Source organism: Alternaria rosae (genome assembly GCF_020736505.1).
Source record: "Alternaria rosae strain MPI-PUGE-AT-0040 chromosome Unknown BKA58scaffold_4, whole genome shotgun sequence".
Classification (NCBI taxonomy): domain Eukaryota; kingdom Fungi; phylum Ascomycota; class Dothideomycetes; order Pleosporales; family Pleosporaceae; genus Alternaria; species Alternaria rosae.
Window position 1 is genome coordinate 766,200 of NW_025763573.1, and position 14,758 is coordinate 780,957.

Here is a 14,758-nt window from a genome sequence, read left to right on the forward strand (position 1 = left end):
TCGGGAATAGGTATGCCGTGGAAGCATTCCGTTACCCGGCACATGTCGCGATCCTACGTACACCACATCGAAATGGCAAACATGCTGCTGAGAAGCTCAAAACGCGCTTTCCAGGCAACTTTGTCAAGTTCACGGTCCAATTGGGCGCGATGTGGCCATGTTCGACGGCTAGCAACTGAGGCATCGAATGCAGATGCATCTAACCTGCCTCTAGCCGGCATCAAAGTGCTTGACATGACAAGAGTACTTGCTGGAGTGAGTCACGAATGTCAAGCTCGCAGGAAACTCAACTAACTTCCAGTAGCCATATTGCACGCAGATATTGGGCGACCTTGGGTATGCGATGGATGACCCTGTATGGACCAACAGAGGTTGGCGCAGTCAAAGGTTCCGACATTGACATCGTGTTAGAGCAGATGTGATCAAGATTGAGCATCCAACAAGAGGAGGTGAGCAGGGTGTTTTGCAACTTGCTTTTTGGCCCAACTAATCTGCCTAGACGACACACGAGCATGGGGACCGCCTTACGCGAAGTACACCGACAACCAAGAGGGACCAGGAGAGAGTGCCTACTACTTGGGTGTTAGTCAACAATCGTTCTCACAGCTCCTCTAAGACTCACTAAGAATAGGTCAACCGCAATAAACGATCGATAGGCCTGTCATTCCAGCACCCTGCCGGTGTAGACATCCTGCATCGTTTAGTCAAAGAATGCGATGTTCTTGTCGAGAACTACCTCCCAGGCTCTCTAGCAAAGTACGCGATGGACTATGATACTGTGTCAAAGATCAACCCCGGCATCATCTACGCCAGTATCACGGGTTACGGCCAGACAGGCCCCTACAGAAACAGAGCAGGTTACGACGTCATGGTCGAAGCGTACATCTCTCGACTCATCTTTCTATCATCATATCAACACTAACATCCCCTAGTGAATTTGGCCTAATGCACATAACTGGAACCCGCGATGGCCCACCCGTCAAGGTCGGCGTAGCAGTAACCGATCTAACAACCGGTCTCTACACCTCCAATTCCATCATGGCAGCTCTCTTCCGGCGCCTCAGAAACCCCAACTCCAAGGGCCAACACATCGACGTCGCGCTATCAGACTGCCAAGTTGCCACCTTGGCGAATATTGCCAGCTCCACTCTCATTAGCGGAAAACGTGACACTGGACGCTGGGGAACTTCACATCCATCTATCGTACCATACAAGGCGTTCAAAACAGCGGATGGAGATATCCTGCTCGGAGGTGGAAATGACAGGTTGTATGGAGTGCTGTGCAACAGGTTGGAAAGGCCTGAATGGATTCTGGATGAGAGGTTCAAAACGAACGCGTTGAGGGTTCAGCATAGAGACGAGCTAGAGAATTTGATTGAAACGGAGACGAAGAAGAAGACTACGCAGGAATTGCTCGACGTGCTCGAGGGAAGTGGAATGCGTAAGTACCAATTGTGTGCCTCGTGATTCTTGGCTAACAACTTCAGCGTACGCTGCTATCAACGACGTGCAGGATACATTGAGCCACGAACACGGTATGCATATTATCTCTGCCGGAACAGGTGTTTCTTATTGATACTAATCTGGAGTAGTCCTCGCAAGAAACATGGTCAAAGAGATTGAGCACCCGGCGTGCGGACCGATCAAACTAGTCAACACACCTGTGAAATGGTCAGACTCGACTCCAGGCATACGACTACCTCCGCCCACACTAGGCCAGCATACGGACGAGATACTTGGTGATACATTGAGTATGAGTAAGGAAGAAGTGGCCAATTTACGCAATGAAGGAGTTGTTGCATAGCCTATACCCACTGCTCCAGCTCAGGTCTTGGGTCCAATATAGCAAAGTCAATATCTAAAAATTCCACCTCTTGAGGACTATACGCTAGGCCAAATTTGCTCTTGAGTCCGGCCCTAAGTATCCTGCCAAAAGCATTGAAATCGTCATCCTCGCCCATAAGTTCTACAAGGACTGGATGGAAGTGACGTTTTTTCTTCCTGAGATCTTTTAACACCACCGAAAAAGCATTATCACGTGCCCAACTGTCGATGATGACCTGTGGCTCAGACCAGATCGAAACTTGAAGCGGCCGGCGATAGGCGATAGTTGAATTGGTGAGTTCAGGCTGGATCGGGTTGAAGCGAGACGCAACGTGATACCCGTGTGCTGGTTCGTTATGCCATGTCCGATTAGCCCTGATTCCGTGTACTTTCAAAAGCTGCGAAGACGAAGTTGCGGAAGTGTGACCGGATAATGGCTTCAGTCTGGGGCTTTGGCCATTCGTAGTCCATGTCAATAGATTAAAGCTCGGCGCCGCTAGGGAAGGCATATTGATTATTCGTCAGACAATGCATGTTGGTAGACAAGTAGGCCAATACCAGCAGATACAGGTATACGCTTCAGGCGGATAGCAAGTAGTGCGTCGTCAACTGCTGTCGGACAGTGTCTCTGGTGCAGCAGGTAGAAAGCATGAGATTTGCATTTGTCGTCGACAGCTTACTTGAATCCACGCGAGATGCGTCTGTACTTGAGCATGCAGGGTGGTGCTGGATTCAGCGATGCAGAGGAGAATTTCGGCGGGAAGGTTGTTCATATTGGAAGCAATGTATTTGCACTATTTTAAGTCCGTAAGCTAGCAGATTGTAAAGTAGAGTAGGTTGACACTAAGAACGAGCTTGTTTGTACTCCGCATCCCCGCGCGCCATCGCATGGGTTACGTCACAGCGTGTCATGGGCGACGCGACGGTTGTCCAGGGCAACGGCGTTCTGGCCATGTTGACCGACACGGGCGCGTGCACGAGCGGTTCCACATGCATCTGGTACACCAACGCCGACTGACATTTTGACTGCATCGCCAAATCAGAAACAAAACATAGTCATAATGGAGCCTCCACCACGACCCTCGAGTTCGCTGTTCGATGTCTTTCTGCGCCTGCGCCCCTCCAACTCGGGAAGTGCGCGCTTCCTCAGCGTTGAAGAGAGCGAGAACCCTCATCCAACACATATAACGATACAACCGCCTACGCAAGACAAACGCAAGCGTGCTGTTGAACGGTTTGCCTTCACGCAAGTCTTCGAGGAAGATGCGCGGCAAATGGATCTGTTCAAGGGCACTGGTGTGGTTCCTATGATTGAGGGAGTCATGGGCGCACCGGGCCACCACGGCCGAGATGGACTTCTTGCAACGCTGGGTTGCACTGGCTCTGGAAAGGTATGCAACTCTTGAACGGAGCCTGCAAGTCTGCATGTTAGATGTTAATGCGACCACAGAGTCACACGATCCTTGGCACCAAATCCCAGCGCGGCCTCGTTCAGATGACACTGGACGTCATTTTCCAAGCATGCGACGAGCAGCTCGTACAATCCTTCTATGGTGCCCCGGCGTTCTCGTCGCTCGCAAACGCAGATGTGTCAGAAGCGCAAATGTTTACTGCGACCGCATACATCGAATCTATGTATGGCGAAAACAACCAGTCGGGACGCTATTCACGAGCGCAAACCCCTGTGGCAGTAAGTCCAACCCAATTTGATACTGGAGAATGAAGAACTTGAGGAACTCAGGCTAACGAGCGAAACAGGATTGTAGTATATTCTCCACAGGAAGCACATACAAGTCAAACAAGATGCCACGCCCGTCAACACTCCCACAATCCCCTTCGGTCGCCGATATTCAGATACCCACAGACCCGAGCGCAGAATACGCAATTGTCATGTCAATGTACGAAGTCTACAACGACCGCATCTTCGACCTGTTGAGCGGAAACGCCACAAAGAACAAGCAGCCAAACATCAAACGCAGGGCGCTCCTCTTCAAGAGCACCGAGAAGAGCCCAGACCGGAAGGTTGTCGCCGGTCTTACCAAGATCATCTGTGGAAGCTTCGAGGAAGCTATGATGGTGCTGGAAACAGGTCTCATGGAGCGCAAGGTAACTGGCACTGGAAGCAATGCTGTGAGCTCACGGAGTCATGGCTTCTTCCACATTGAGATCAAGAAGAGAGACGCAGAACGCCAAGGTCCATGGTCCAGCAGTAACCTCACTATAGTCGACCTGGCAGGATCGGAACGTGCCCGAAATGCTAAGACCGCCGGTGAGACGCTTGCGGAAGCTGGCAAGATCAATGAGTCCCTCATGTACTTGGGTCAGTGTATGCAGATGCAGTCTGACAACCAAGGCGGCTCAAGGGTGCGTGTACTCGCCCATCTCGTCATTTCTTCAACTAACATGATCTCAGAACATTGTGCCCTTCCGCCAATGCAAACTCACCGAGCTCCTCTTTTCAAACTCGTTCCCTGCCTCCGCTCGTCAAGCACAGTCGCATCGTCAGCCTCAGAAGTCTATCATGGTCGTAACAGCAGATCCCAAAGGCGACTACAACGCCACATCGCAGATCCTCCGCTACTCCGCTCTCGCTCGCGAGGTTACCGTTCCACGAGTGCCATCTACCTCTGACACAATCGGTGTACCTCTCAAGCGCCCTGGTACAGCCTCCTCGGGACGCGCGACCCCTTCAGGCCGCACAACGCCCTCGGTTGTAATGGAAGAGCTTGAATATGCCAACGCCGAAATCGCACGCCTTACCTCGGAAATCGAAATCTTTGCTCTGCGCCTCACTGAGGAGACAGCTCGCAGGAAAGCAGCTGAATCTTCCTGGGCCGCAGCCGAAGATCACATGGTAGATCTCGAGCAAGAGATCCGCGACGAATGCTATCTCGAGATGGAAGCTGCGGTCGAACAAGAACGCCGAAGATGGCAGACGGCACTAGACAACGAACAAGACAACCAGCAAGCACACATCGATTCCAAGATCGACGTCGTCATCCGAGCGACCAAGGCGCAGATGAAGCAAGAGATCAAGGTGTACGAAGACCCAGACCCAGAACTCCGCGACAGGGTCGACGAACTGGAGCGAGAAAACGAGATGCTGCGGGCCAGATTAGAGGCCAGTGAGCGCGAGACGATGCAGCGATCTGCGAGTCCGATCAAGAAGATGAGGATTCTGAAGAGCAAGAAGTGGCAAGATCCTGAAAGCACGTTGGGTGGATATGGCATCGACGATGAATGAGTGACGACGTTGATGGCTTCGTAACGAGGTTATGCACGGGTTGGCGTTTGGTTTAATGTGGCCGTTTCAGGCCCGGTTCTTGCTTAGCTATACTTCTCGAGATACCACGCTTTCTGTTTAATTTTCCTGGATAATACAAAGGAGCCTTCTTTCACCTTAGCAATTCGATTGCAAGGTTATTGACCATAACACTTAATTGTATTACTGTATGCATGCTTCTCGAGCTTTACTTTCGCTTCGTCAAAAGGTCCCTTGGTGAAGGTTGCCCTTTCCCTTTGGTGAAAGCAACCAAGCGCTCCACATCCTCGCTATCCATATCCGACAGCTCATCATCACCAGTATCCTTAGCAGAGCCTTCTCCAGCAGCATTCTAAACTACTTTCTGTCCATCTCCCATACCATCCAGCGTGCCATCAGCACCCAGTCCCGTCCCGTCCCCCTGGTAACTATGGCTGAATACCTCAAAGTTGTCGTCGACGAGCCAATTAAGATCTTCGCTCTCTGGCCGTAGTGTTCGTGCGAGACCGTTGCCAGCTTTGGGGTAGTGTGCTGGGGGGTCGGTGTCGTAGCCGTCGTCTTCTTCGTACTGGTTGCCTGCCAGATCTATCGTTGTGCGCGGCTGGTGGCTGCTCTCGCCGAGGAGTTGTGCTTCTGCAGCATCCATCTCGGAGTGCGAATGTGATGAGAACTGTGGTGTGTGGCTCGTTGTTGCGTGGCCGTTTGGAGTCGAGGATATTTGCCCGAGATTAAAGGATGGTGGGGGTTGGTAGTTGGTGTAGTGTTGTGTGGTTAAGGGCTGTTGTTGTGGTGTTTCTGACTTGATGGCTGCGGTCTCGGGTATGAGGCTCTTTACGTTTGGAGGGAATATGGGCAGTTCTGGGTGTCGGATCGTAGCGGTTAGGAGGAGGCCAACCAGTTGGTGTTGTGGCAGGGTGTTGAAGTATGCACGTTTCTGCTGGAGTTAGTACACAAAGTCCTAGCAAAGATGCCGTTAAGCGATTGCGTGGATGTACCTCATCTATAGTCAGATCCTCCGCAGCGATCAGATCCTGTGCGCCTTCTACAACAGTCTGTTTGGCCCGTATACATGGTCCACACAGCCATTCCTTCTCCAGCACTGTGACGACCTCGTTGTCGATGGGCGGGTTATGGCAGTACTGGTGATATGCGGTACTACACGCATCACAGAATACTATCCGGTTGTTCGACGGATCGGTCTCTCGGTGACAGGTCTTGCACTTTGCAGCAAGTAGCGTCTTGGTAGACTTCCTCCGCTTCACCCCCTTGGCTGGCTCTGGAATGACGGGTACGAATGTGACGGGCTTGTTGACGCTTCGGCCGGACTTGGTTTGTGTGGGTAGTGGTGTGTACGAGTCTGAGACGTCCGAGTCGTCGTTGTCGTTCTACATCATGTCAGCACACAGTCGCAGAGCACACCACAGCGACTGACATTGCTCTCCTCGTCACTCTCGGACCGCTTCCGCTTGCCGCCTCTACCCCCACGTCCTCCGCGACCGCGACCCCGTGCCCTTCCGCGCCCTCTTCCAGATCCGCGACCAGAGGAAGGACCCGACGGTGATGCGCCAACTTCCGTCTTCAGTCCACTTGGTGTGCTAACTCTTCCCCCTCTTCCTCTACGTCCCGTACTCGCCGCTGGCGGGGGCGTCGGCAATTTGTCGCTGGTAACGTAACTCTGCAAGATCTCTGCCCGCTTCGCCTCAAAGGCAGCACTTCCGGCGGCATGGCCGTTCTTCCCTTGGAGGCGTTCGAGAATCGCTGCCGTAGATGCCGAGTACTGGGCGAAGTTTGGGCCTCCAGCAGCGCCGCTATTTGTAGGAAAGGTAGACATTTGCGACGACCATGCAGTGGGTGTTGTCGACTGCGGTTCTGCATGTGGAAGCGGAGGTGCGGACATGGTGGCTGCGCCGCCGATCGCAGTTGGCGCGCCATTGCCAGCGCTAGATTCGTCGTTTGGCGGGTTGGGCGGGTTCATCCTGCTCTAGTAAGCCCCGCGACTGTAGCTACGTAGCTAAGAATGACGCGATTATGTTTGTGGAGCAGATAGATGGCATGCTGCAAGTTGACAATCAATTCGTGAGAGGCCGCGGTTCTAGCCTAGCTTGACGCTAACGAGTAAGAAAGCGCATTGCATCACTGGTCGCCCTTGCTCCCATGTACACCATCTAAAGCATCCATCTAATTCTAGAGAAACATGCTATTCGCCTGTATGGTTTGCGCCGGATCCTAACACAACTCCATCTTCACGTCGGACTACAGAACGGTCATCGTCTCCCCTCCTCCAGTCTCAAACTATGCCCTAGAAGCCTCGTACGCTATATCCCTCCTAGATGCCGTCTCGCCTGGCATCATCATTTCAATCTCCGATTCCGATTTACCAGCCTTGACGTACTTCTGCTTGCCTATGGTATTGCCCAGCGCAGGGAAGCACAGTCCCGGGTGAAATACGGTTTGCGCCGCCACCGTAATCGCGATCATCGCACCCTCTAGTATGATGAACTCAAGCTCGTTGCGCATAAGTTCACCTCCCCAGCCTCCGAGTAACTCGGGTATGCGGTACACGCATCGAACAAATATAGCGGTGTATGCGACTACAACAGCACCGCAGAAGAATCGGAAGCGTCGGTTTGACCAGAGTGTGAGCGCCGAAGCGGAGAGGTGATCGCGTCGGCGGTAGGTGCGGAAGCTGTACTCCAGTACGAGTAGGCCGAATATAGCAAGTACTATTTGGCTGTCAGCTGAATTGTACAAGAGAGTATGGGATTTCAAACTTACCGACAACCTGCCAGATGATACCCGCAATCATGAGATCTGTCCCGACGTCTCCGATGCTCTCTCCCGGGTCTGCCGTGGCCGCGAGCGCTCCACCCGCACTCTGCATAACTAACGAAGAAATGTCACAAGCGATGAAGATATACGTGTACCAACTCGGTCTGACTCTGCTCCACTCTTCGCCAAACTGGATGACCACATGTTTCAGTGTCAAATAGATACCAGCAGCCAAGAAGGCGGGCGCAAAGATGACTACCATCAACTGTTAGCAATGGGTTCTTCCCCAGTGCAAAGGGCATAATTACTTACGCATGACAATCTGGATTGTGAATCCAGTTTCACTCCAAGGATTCCTGTTGAGCAGCACCCTGCCAACATACCCAAGGCATTCAGCCAAACATCCCAGTCCAACGCCGATCATGTAAGTCCATGTCTTGTGGCGGATACCAAAGTAAAGCTGAGCGATGAGGGCAAGACCGAAGAAACCCGCGAAAAACGTGTTGGCGGCGAGATTTGGTGTGTACCCGTAGATTGTGGCTTCAACCGGACATTCAGGCGAGATATCAATGCAGAATTCGGTGTCGCCCATTGTAATTGTGTTGGAATGTAGGCGTCGATGTACAGGTAGGCTTTTCTTGTTAAATTGTTGTATATATCAAGCAATAGTTGCAAATGAGCATGCCTTAAAGACACACTCATCTGCCCATATATGTACAGCTTCAGATTCACAGATTATCAACTTGGTGGCTTGCACTGCCCTTTGGCTATCTACTCTATCACCGCTGTCTCTCTGCGCACTGGTTGCAATTCTAAATCAGGAGTCGCATGTATACGTCACATATTCCAAACATGGACCATATCGCGACGCAGGGCGTATGTCGCAGGAATCCTTGCTCCACTTTCAGGATGATCATCGCACAAAGCTCCGGTTCTGCCTAGAGGAATGATGGCTGAGCGGAATTCGCATGTTGCCTTAGGGGCGGGAGGCCTTGCGGGCCGTGGCGCAGACGAAGCAACTTTCGCCCGTCTCAGGTCAGCTTACGTTGGTCAACTTTCCGCTCTATAGCCAAGGCTGAGGCTTGACATGCTGCTAATCTCTAATAGGGCGGCAGGCGAGACGACCAACACCTTCTTCGTACAATCTAACCAAAGTAATGCATATTCGTCAGTGTAGGTGACCAATGGCTTTCACGTTAAGATGACCCGCTATTCCATGTGAGAATATGGCGGATAGATTTCAACAGCATTGGGAAATAGTAAGATAGGGTCTCAAATCATTTTGAATTCGAGGTGTTCATGTATAGTTATGTGAAGCGATTGCTATGTACTCGAGCTTGCGACTGTTCATCGCCCGAAAACATCGGAGTTATGAGCATTGATCAGTGCCATACCCTCCTTTCTGTATGTGTCGGGCTCCAAGTAACTCGTGACGTTGGCGTCGAAAACCATGTCCATTGGGTTGGCATTGTCGTACCGAGCCCACATGGCCTCCGTTCCGTTGTAGTCATACGTCTCCCTCCATGCGTTAGGATCAAGGTCGTGGATGAAGCTGACCCAGTTGCTGTTCATGAACCTGGAAAGATCGCGGTAGTTCTCCGTCTTATTCTCGAACGGAGGGGTGGCAGCAGGTAGGTAGCCGACACCATTTAGGTTGAGGAACACGAACGAGACTTCTTGGAAATGTGTGACACCGACTGCGGCAGGAAGGCCAGCCGGAATGGCGTTGAAGCGGTAGCAGTATGCCGACACGTTGGCGGCGGCCCATGTCTCGCAGGTCAATCTGCGGTTGGCGATAAAGACCTGATCACCAAAGTATGAGGCTGAGCGACGATACTGTGGTCCCCATTCCGGGCCCAGGGTGAGGTTACCCAAGCTTTCGATCACGTTGACGGTAGGATCGTTAGGGTACGCTACGAGGAGTTGCTCTGTCAAGTTGGCGGGAACTCCGCTTGCCATGATGAAGGTACGAAGATCTTCGGTGGAGTTCACAGGCGCCGGGCTAAAGGCTGAGCCCTCATCCGAGTTGGCACCCGAGATGATTGGGACATGAACGAACTCGCCTGCGTCGAGCTGGAGAGAAGTGCGCTTCTGGATGAAGTCGCCATCCAGACAAGGCATGAATTCCGTGATGTTGAAGGTTGGGGTCGTCGTGTTAAGCGCAGTGTTGAGCTGCTCTGCGGGCAGCTGACGGAGACATTCGAGCGGGCTGGTGGTGTTTGCGCAGTTTGTTCGGCGAGTGAGTTCGTTGTACATGTCGGCGTAGCCTTCTGCTGGGTCCGGGAGAGAACGGAAGGCGATAGGGTTGCCGCTCTGCATGATGGCACCACGGAAGAGCTTGTCATCGCGTCCACTGTAGGCTGTCAAGTGGAAGCCAACGGAAGCTCCACCAGCACTCTCACCGTAGATGGTAACTTTCTCTGGATCACCTATTTCCTGTCAATTCTTGTGCTTCAAGTATTCCAATAGCAAAACATACCTCCGAAAGCTTCAATGTTCTCCTGCACCCATTGCAGTGCGAGACGTTGATCCCTCAAACCGAGATTGAGGTTCCCGGTGTCCCTGACTTCTTCGCTTCCACTCAGGAAGCCCCAGGCAGATAGTCGGTAGTTGATGGTAACAGCAATGATGGGCTTTCCAATCTTTTGAGCGTTGTCCACGGTGAAGGACATGTTGTAGCGCTGATCGACACCTCCTCCTTGGAAGAAGCCGCCTCCATGGATCCAGAATGCAACTGGAAGCTTGTCCTCTGCACTGCATCCTGCTGGACGGATGACGTTCAGGTACAGACAGTCTTCCGATATCTAGAATGAGGAAACAAGGTCAGTGCATGCGAGATGGCTATATGGCTTATTCGAAACTTACCGGGTAGTTCCATTGATCAGACCCGTATCCGTAGCACTGCAAGCTCTGTTAGCCATATCGTATATAATAGACAGAGTTATGTACCTCAGGAGAGTACTGCGTCGCCGGCTTTGCCTCATCCCATGTAGCATTGAGGCTGACAGGGGTTCTGAAGCGGAGATTCCCAACAGGCGGTTGAGCATACGGGATGCCCAAGAAGAAGTCCTGATCATACTCGGCAGAGTGTGTGCCAACGTATGTTCCGTTCTTCGTCTGAGCAGTGGGCGTAGCAGCTTCGGAAGCTGCTAGGCCGAGAAACAGCGCGGCGGCTAGAGAATTGCGCAACATGGCAGGCGATGGCAGATGGGATCAAGCCCAAGCAATCGGTAACCTCAGCCATGCTTTATAGTCACAAGCTTTAGCTCGCTGTCGCTCGGCAGCCTCGTCTCGGGGGATAAAGTTCGTGTCGACCAGCGCGACTAGACATCTGCCGCTCCGTCCTTGAATCCGGGGTATGACGGTTTTGCACGCCAAAAATGAAAATGGTCCGAACCGAGGATGGAGTTTTGCGGGGATCATGACATCGTGACGCTCGTTGGTTTTCTCGGGAGGTGGAGAAGCGTGCACGACCGGGTCTGCCATTGGATAGATCCATGCCCGATGTTTACCCGCAGACCTCTAGATGTCTCCTAGCGTGGCAATCTGGACGATGCTGTGGGGTGCAGGAAAGGCAAACCCCAACGGCATTTCTTAGTCTGGGGCTCAGACTTTCCCCGGTATTTTGGCATCCAGAAGTCCTTCCCTCTTCATCTTGATTATTGCATATGAAGTATGAGATCTTTAGGTTACTTTCATAGTATTGAGTAGAACCGCACGTACTAAATGTGCAATGGGTACTGCTAAGATGGATGTACTAGACAAAGGTATCAAGAAGCATTCGGCAATTCCATCGGAGGCACTACGGCATTCTACCACCGGGACAGGAATCCGCTTCATGAGGCTCTTCCACCGACTCAGCTTTCTGTCCTATCGCCAAGGTTCCTTACTCGGTAGTATTGGTAATTGTGGTGCACATCGCGATTCACCCCAAATCGGCCTCACCACAACTGTCCTAGCCCTTTCTCTTCATTTCGGGGTGTGAGAATTTTGTCGCCGCGACAACTCCATTCGGTCTGCCATCCGCGAGACTTGACCTAGGCAGATAAATATGCGGCGTTCTGATTGAACTGGCCATCATTGGTTCTTGACAACCAACGCATGCTAAGAGGTGGGGGCTCCGCCAGCCCAATTATTCTGGGGCAGGGCCTAGGGCCACAACCACCTACACCTCCACTCTGCGGGCGGCTGTTGCTTCTTTCGAAGCATAGTTCGTCGCAGGGAGTTTCCTCGAGTTGAACTCCATTGCACAAGAAGTCAGGCTGGAAAGAAGTCGCCGTTGATCGTGTGTAGTGAGCACTTGGGCGTGAAGTGATAAACTATCGTTTCGACTACGTGATATCATCTAGAATATACTATTATCCGCGCAAGTGAACGGTCCGTTCAGAGTGCTATTGGGATCATTGTAGATGTCAATGAGCGCCTTCAATGATGTGTATAGTCCTCCTATCATCAGGAAAACAGTCACCATCATGATAGCGTAGTTGACAGCCGCTACAGCCTTCTTCCTTGGTGAACTCCATTGCGTCTTCCAGTTTAGATGCAGCCAGAATATACTCGTGAGCCCGAAAGTGAACCAGGAGATGAAGATGGCAGACGAAATGTTGAGGATGGAGGAGAAGATGGGTATCGCGTTGGAGATGACAAAAGAGACGATCCAGAAGAGGGCACCGAGTCCAACCCAAAGGGTCCAGGTGAAGGCGTTGTGTACGTTGACAGCCTCGGGCTTCATGTTACGCATGATAGTGATGTACTACATTTACGTCAGCTTTTTTCTTCTTTTACACAGGAGAAGAGATCGTACCATGAACTTGATGGCAGTAATACCGATGATCAGGCCGGTTCCCAGTACAGAAGGAATAAGAATGCCGTAAGCAATCTTAGCTGTCAACTCTGGCGCAGAACCAAGCGCAGGAGATGTAACCGCATCGCCTGCCAGACCGTAGATGACACAAGCGACCACGATGTAGATGACGACCTCGAATGACTTCTGCATAAAGAGAGCAGGGGCAAAGTCCTTGGATGGGTCTCTCATTTCGGCCATAACGCTGATGAAGCTTTGATTTCCCGCGAAAGCAAAGGCGACATTGAGCAGAGCATTGACAGCCTCGACAAAGCTAGGCTTTCCGACCAGAACTATCTTGGCCTCGAAACCTGGCGGAGCTTGTGGTCCACCAACACCAAGCGCGATCATGACGATCAGAACTGCAGCTACGATGGAAATTGTGCAGACCCAGCTAGCTGCGGCTGCAAAAGATAGCTTTCGTGGAATACAGAGCAGCCAACAGAGAATATGAGGGAAAGCTAAGAAAGCTACCGTGCAGAGGGCGTGGCGCGAAAGCGTGTTGAGTGCGACCGACAAAGTGATGTTGGCCGAAGCGCAGATAAGAACGAGGTTGAAAACGAAAGCGATTCCAAGGAAACACTCGAATGGCTTGCCTCCGACGTACAACGCGCAGTCTACCAGATTGGTAACCATAGGATATTTCCTGTAAAACTGGAGAAGGATGTAACCGCAATAGGTCGTCAGACCACCGAATCCGAGGATCGCGATAATTCCAGGGATCAGGCCGAGCGTCTTTAAAGCGGAGGGCAAGCTGAGGATTCCGATTCCGACTTCGATCGTGATCAGGATCACGCAAGCTCGCCATCGGCCCAGTGTACGGTAGTTCTCTCCCGGAGCATTTGGATACTCGGTTGCTCCGGCAAATCCATCGCCTGTCCATCCCGTCGTTATGTCGGTGTTGTGTCCGAATGCCTCCATATCGTCTTTATCCGATGCGGTCGTGTGAGAAGCAACATCGCCGTTGGAAGGCGTTTTGTGCTCTTTCTTGAGGAAGGCTTTTAGACCCATGGTTGAAGTTTGACCGTAACAACGTGTTACAGGGTCTCAAAATGCAATGAACGAAATGTGGCTCGGTAGCGAGGAGCGGCGACGCTGGGTCTTTTGAACCTCCACGCCTCCTGTATCGGACCTCTGGGTCATCATCCTAGGACGTAATGTGTGCTAGTGGCCGAGCAGATCCTGGGTGATCGCCTCCCGGCGACTAATGCACATATTGACTTGATTCCTGGGTAACATGACGCACCTCCAATGGATCCGCTGTCAAGCCTGCCATAGCGGAGTGCAGTTTGTGGGGAATGAGCACGAGGAGGCTACATGCGGCATAGGCATCAGAAAACATACTCGCTGCAAAGTGCCAGTGCAGAAAGGGTCCTGAACTTTGATGAGAAGTGTGGGTCATCGTGAGTAATAGTTTGCGCTGAGACGTGACCGTGTCGTCGCGAGCTCCACATATCACGTAAAAGTCTTCGAGAAATTCTTCGCGCCGGGATTGGCCGCTTGGCAACGTCCTTGAGCCGCCCGAAAAGCGGTGCTAGGTGTGACGTATTAGCAAACCATGCTAGACGTCTGTCATCAAAGAGTTCTGCGAAGTAGTAGTGTGAGAGATGCAGTCGACAAGGCGATGCCGTGGTCAGCGGGAGGGATGTGGGACCAAAGCGGGCGCTAGAGGCTAGACTGGTGCTCCTTCCCAGGCGAGGCGGCACAAGGCTCCTGACCAAAAACATAAGCACGCGATGAAAGCTCTCAGTCGTGTTGCTTTCTGTTGCAGATGGTTGGATACTTTCGGGACGTGTAGTTGTCGTAGTGAATTCGATGATCCTTCGACTAAGCTCCTTTCTGTCTTGTCAATGTTAAGACGACTTACGAGTTGGATTGGCTTCCTGTAAGTTGAAATCAGTGGCTGGTAGCTGCGATCATGCACATGCGCACACATCTGTGTTTTGACACCGGGATGTATGATCGTATAGCTTTGAGGCATGCGAAATGATTTTTGGAGGCTGCACGCAAACTTCTTATCGCGAGAAGATAGCGTATCGAGGCGTGTAGCACTACATCTA

The 14,758-nt window shown here is 52.0% G+C and overlaps 5 protein-coding genes across 5 annotated transcripts; 1 reads left to right on the forward strand and 4 right to left on the reverse strand.

The window, feature by feature from the left end:
• Positions 1-72: 72 nt before the first annotated feature.
• On the forward strand, positions 73-5,068 carry BKA58DRAFT_313451 (CoA-transferase family III domain-containing protein; the record flags this gene model as incomplete). The annotated part of the gene is made up of 12 exons (XM_046167430.1): positions 73-255; positions 305-336; positions 412-449; positions 500-582; positions 632-879; positions 933-1,441; positions 1,488-1,535; positions 1,593-1,795; positions 2,892-3,215; positions 3,275-3,514; positions 3,583-4,188; positions 4,238-5,068. The coding sequence occupies 12 exons, from the start codon at positions 73-75 to the stop codon at positions 5,066-5,068; spliced, it is 3,345 nt and encodes a 1,114-aa protein (XP_046025981.1).
• Positions 5,069-5,246: 178 nt separating this feature from the next.
• On the reverse strand, positions 5,247-7,219 carry BKA58DRAFT_144888 (uncharacterized protein). Its single transcript, XM_046164665.1, has 3 exons — positions 6,519-7,219; positions 6,082-6,471; positions 5,247-6,020 (listed from the first exon to the last, which is right to left on the reverse strand). The coding sequence occupies exons 1-3, from the start codon at positions 7,059-7,061 to the stop codon at positions 5,439-5,441; spliced, it is 1,515 nt and encodes a 504-aa protein (XP_046025982.1). The 5' UTR covers positions 7,062-7,219; the 3' UTR covers positions 5,247-5,438.
• On the reverse strand, positions 7,137-8,551 carry BKA58DRAFT_381940 (RTA1 like protein-domain-containing protein). The gene is made up of 3 exons (XM_046170058.1): positions 8,168-8,551; positions 7,862-8,110; positions 7,137-7,809 (listed from the first exon to the last, which is right to left on the reverse strand). The coding sequence occupies exons 1-3, from the start codon at positions 8,445-8,447 to the stop codon at positions 7,379-7,381; spliced, it is 960 nt and encodes a 319-aa protein (XP_046025983.1). The 5' UTR covers positions 8,448-8,551; the 3' UTR covers positions 7,137-7,378.
• A 571-nt stretch (positions 8,552-9,122) lies between these two features.
• BKA58DRAFT_336383 (Alpha/Beta hydrolase protein) lies at positions 9,123-11,282 on the reverse strand. Its single transcript, XM_046168254.1, has 4 exons — positions 10,805-11,282; positions 10,721-10,756; positions 10,335-10,659; positions 9,123-10,284 (listed from the first exon to the last, which is right to left on the reverse strand). The coding sequence occupies exons 1-4, from the start codon at positions 11,045-11,047 to the stop codon at positions 9,203-9,205; spliced, it is 1,686 nt and encodes a 561-aa protein (XP_046025984.1). The 5' UTR covers positions 11,048-11,282; the 3' UTR covers positions 9,123-9,202.
• Positions 11,283-12,009: 727 nt separating this feature from the next.
• BKA58DRAFT_144909 (transmembrane amino acid transporter protein-domain-containing protein) lies at positions 12,010-13,899 on the reverse strand. Its single transcript, XM_046164666.1, has 2 exons — positions 12,660-13,899; positions 12,010-12,608 (listed from the first exon to the last, which is right to left on the reverse strand). The coding sequence occupies exons 1-2, from the start codon at positions 13,707-13,709 to the stop codon at positions 12,201-12,203; spliced, it is 1,458 nt and encodes a 485-aa protein (XP_046025985.1). The 5' UTR covers positions 13,710-13,899; the 3' UTR covers positions 12,010-12,200.
• Positions 13,900-14,758: the final 859 nt, after the last annotated feature.